At 49.3% G+C, this 4,076-nt stretch overlaps 1 protein-coding gene across 1 annotated transcript in view; it reads right to left on the reverse strand.

The window, feature by feature from the left end:
* The window catches only part of LOC123183029 (50S ribosomal protein L21, mitochondrial), a 3,245-nt gene extending 1,337 nt beyond the window's left edge, over positions 1-1,908 (reverse strand). The window contains exons 1-3 of the mRNA XM_044595750.1: positions 1,436-1,908; positions 1,249-1,329; positions 522-623 (exon numbers count right to left, since the gene is read on the reverse strand). Coding sequence (XP_044451685.1) covers positions 522-623; positions 1,249-1,329; positions 1,436-1,846 — 594 coding nt within the window. The 5' untranslated portion in view covers positions 1,847-1,908. The remainder of the gene's footprint in view (positions 1-521; positions 624-1,248; positions 1,330-1,435) is intronic.
* Between the last annotated feature and the right edge of the window lie 2,168 nt (positions 1,909-4,076).

The following is a 4,076-nucleotide window of genomic DNA, read 5'->3' on the forward strand; positions in this document are numbered from 1 at the left end:
TCAATGCAATCCAATGTGGTGCCCAATGAATTAGTTCAAGTCCTAAAAGAGGGACCAAAAAGGGTCCATATTGGTATATAGGTTGAGCAGACATCCAATTGGACTTTGCAACACTAGCATGTTAATATCAGCAGTTAATGGTGACGTAACCAAGGGGGTGTAATGGGATACATAAAAGAATTTATATTTTTTAGTGTAAACAATCCTGTTATTGGGCACATTGCCAGTCTTAATGATGGTAGCACAATAGACGAGTACATCAGCTTTCAAATGCAGTGATCAGATCAGTAACTAGGCAGAGAATAAGACTGGCATGCAATATGTTAAGACAAGGATATTCAGATAAAGCTGAAATCTGCGTACATATTGCCTAGTGCATAGTTTGTAGAATGCAGGCGTAACATTTAATCAGACACACTTATGAACTTGCTCCAAGAAACAGAGTTCATAAACCATTGCATGGACTTCATTCTAATGAACATGACAGAAAAAAAGATAGATCAAAGAAGTGGCATCCTTACATGCTCTTCGACGACAGCATGAACAGTAGCATCAGTAAGAATTGGCCTCCCAATTATTGTTTGAGCTTGTGAGCCAAGCATGAGAACTCGATTTAAAACTAACTGCACCAAGTGATTCAAATGACAACAGCATCAGAAAAATTACCAATGGAATGACCGAATGAGAAGCACAAGTAAGCAGAGATCTATATTTGCTACTGGAATCATTAAAATAATTTTATCAACTAGTCACTGGTTCACTGCAGTTGCTCCATCATCTTGGTTTGAAAAATGGTGGGTTTAAGAAAAGTATGATAAGGGTGAGGAGTTGTGGCTCGTGACACTAATGCAACTAAAATAAGAAGGCCCCTAAATGAACATAATAACATAATTCATCACCAAATGAACAGAAGATAAGCCTGTACTAAATCTTGAGCTTGTAATCACAAAGGTTACCCTATTATTCTTAGTCATAGGTTGCAGCTTTTATCGAGGAAACAAAAACGCAATTACGAAATAGTTGCGCCCAAGCATGCAATTCTATTATCAGCTAAGAATTTAAGGTTTGGCCATAATGATATAATTCATCACCAAATGAACAGAAGACACCTGCATGCTAACACTTGAACTTGTAATCAAAATGGTTACCCTATTAGTCTTACTCATATGTTGCCGCTTGAATTGAGGTAACTAAGACGAAATCAAAACTATATTCAATCGAAATAGTTGCCCCCAAGTGCCACATTACCTTGTCATTCACATCGCAGAACTTGAGCCTCTCCGTGAAGATGGAGTCGCCGTTGCTCACCTTGAACTGGTGCGAACCAATCTGCAGGAACAAGCAACGCGCACCCAGGTCACCAACCAGATCCACTCCCCGGCCCGACGACCGGAGCCGAACCTAAGCGCAAAACGGAGGAAGATTCGGGCCTGACCTGGACGACGGCGAAGACGGGCTCGTAGGGCTTGAAGGGCTTCTCGTCGGCGCCGAGCGGGCCGACCACCTTGTACCCGATCTCGTTCGCCTCCGCCAGCTTCTCCTCCTCCGTCTTCCCGCTGGGCGGCTTCGCGGCGGGCGTCTCCTCGTCGTCCTCCCCCCACTCGTCCCCGCTCCCGTCCTCCTCGTCCTCGTAGTGCTCCTCGTCGTCCCCCTCGTCGTCGGACGAGCGGGTCGCGAAGTGGCAGCGCGGGGGGAAGAGCCGGAGCGAGGCGGCGGCGCGGGGGGCGAGGGGCCGGGGCAGGGAGGTCAGGGTCCGGGCCGCGATCGAGGCAGGCGCGAGGGGCTGCGGGGCGTGCGGGACGAGGCCGCGCGTGAGGAGGCGGAGGAGGGATCGCCGCGTCGCCATGGCTACGGCGGCGGCGGCGGCGGCGGAGGGAAGAGGGAGGAGAGGGGAGGGTAGAAATGGAAATGTTTATTTTGCCAAGCGGTTTTGGCGAGGGTTTAAGGGAAGGGAGTGACACTGCCGGTGGGGCCTGCTCACTGTGGCCGCGGGGAAAACGGTTAGATGAGTCTCTGCGTGATCCAGAGGCGAAGGCGTACTGTTGGTAGGGGATAGGGATACGCTTTGAGACAAACGATTTGCAACATTACCGATTTGTCATTCGGTTTATGAAATATTCCTGACCTAAGTTGGAAATTAAGAGAAATATGTAGCCCAGAACAAGAATTTACATGTTATGTGTGTATTCTCAGTTCTCCGTGGCAGGCGTAACAGCAGCTTGAGTCGTATGCTTGTGGAACTTCTGATTAATCATTTACTTTCAGGTGCGATTAAACTTTATTGAGTTACATAATGACACATCATTAACTTGTTACACAGATACCAATCAAGAAGTGGGGCATATACTTCAGTAATGATCATATATATTCTACTTAAGAGTGCCACCACTCACAAGGTAGAACAAAGTTTTTGTTTCCGATGTGTGCAGAATAAGTCCAACTAATATAGACTTTCATTCCCCAATGTACGTCGAGTCACAAACTTAGTAGGGTCTTTTGTGTCTATAAGTTCGGTCTACAAAGACGAGCAAAATGAAATTCCTCTGGTAGTGATGATTGGTAGTCATTATTGGTTCTTTCTCCTTTTGCTATGTTGGAAGAGTTTTTAACATCTCCATTAGTCAATCTTCAAATCCTTTATTTGTACATCATAAATTAACCGCATATACATGATGTGAAATATCTTTGTGAGGCATTAAAAGTATATTCAACTAATCCAAGAGTGTTTCTTATGTTGTGGTCAAGCCACCCGAACACCAGCATGTACAGTCGTGGTAGTAAAGTCAAGCCTTCTCCTATTTATCTTTTGATGTATATATAGATTGTTCGTCGTTGTCAAGGTAGTAGTACTACTTTCTTCCTTGCATAGGCATCTCTACTCCTAATGGACGACTTGGTGAATAGTCCGCGCGGTTTATTTTCGCTGGTTTTTTTTCGCCATCCTCCCACCTCCGTTTTATTTTCGTCATCCTCCCACCTCCGTTAACTCGCTATCCTTTTGCGAAAAAAACCAGTGCCAAAAAAACCAAACGATCGCTCCCTCTCTCTCTCCCTCCCGCTGCGACCCCTCCTCTCGATCCACCCCCTCCCGCTGCGACCTCTCTCTTTCCCTCTTTCTCCCACTCCACCGCCGCCGCCCCGCCTCCCGCTCCGCCGCCGAGAGGCTATTGAGGAGGCGGCATCGATATCCGAGAGGAGTCGCCCTTCGCCGCCGCCGAGATCCCGTGCCTCTCTACAGATCCCTCTCGCTCTCCTCTTCGCCCATCCATCTCGATCGAAAGTCGAAACCCGCCTCCCCTATGTCTCTGCTGGTGCTCGACGGAAGACGAGGGCGGCTCCTCCCAGCGATTCCCCGTGGTCCTCGGCGGAGGCGACGGCTAGGTCAGTCCTCTTTCTCTGGCTCACCCAATTTGCCTGGGCCGGCGAGCTAGGGTTAGGGTTACCAGCGAGACGCCGCCGCCCCGTCATGTTGCAGGTGCTGCTATTACCCGCCGTCGGCCCCGTGTGCTTGTGGCCGGCCCGTACTGATGATGTTGTTCTATGGCTGGCCGCCCTGTGTGTTCGTGCTGCTGCTTACTGTCCCCTGTGTCGTGCTCATGCAGCTGCAGCGAAAAGACAATGGGGTGATGGGCGCCGGGGGCGGGCACTGGCGGTCGGCGGAAGGCGCTGTGGAGGCCGGCGGCGGGAGCGGACTAAGCCGAGGTACTGCGTGTAAGAGGAGCTGATAATTTGCGTTTTCCCCGGCAGCGCGATTCATGATAGGGTAGGACCTGGTTGTGGCCTTCTTCCGCGACTTCTTGGGCTCTGTCAGCCCCAACCTCCGTTTCACCATCGACGGCAGGTACGGCCACGACCCCTCCGCCATTGACGTCACATGGCACCTCAAAACGCAAATTATCAGCTCCGCGGAAGCTGTCGGCTGCCAGATCAGGTACGTGAACAACTGCGTCCATCCATCTTGCGAGTTAATTAGCATAAATAAATGCCCAATTTATTCCAGTTACTTTTCAAATTCTGCAGTGCAGCCTAATGTGTGAAGCGAGAAGTTTGGATCTGGTGGTAGAAGTCCTTTGAAC

Source organism: Triticum aestivum, chromosome 1D (genome assembly GCF_018294505.1).
Source record: "Triticum aestivum cultivar Chinese Spring chromosome 1D, IWGSC CS RefSeq v2.1, whole genome shotgun sequence".
In the NCBI taxonomy this organism is placed as follows: Eukaryota; Viridiplantae; Streptophyta; class Magnoliopsida; order Poales; family Poaceae; genus Triticum; species Triticum aestivum.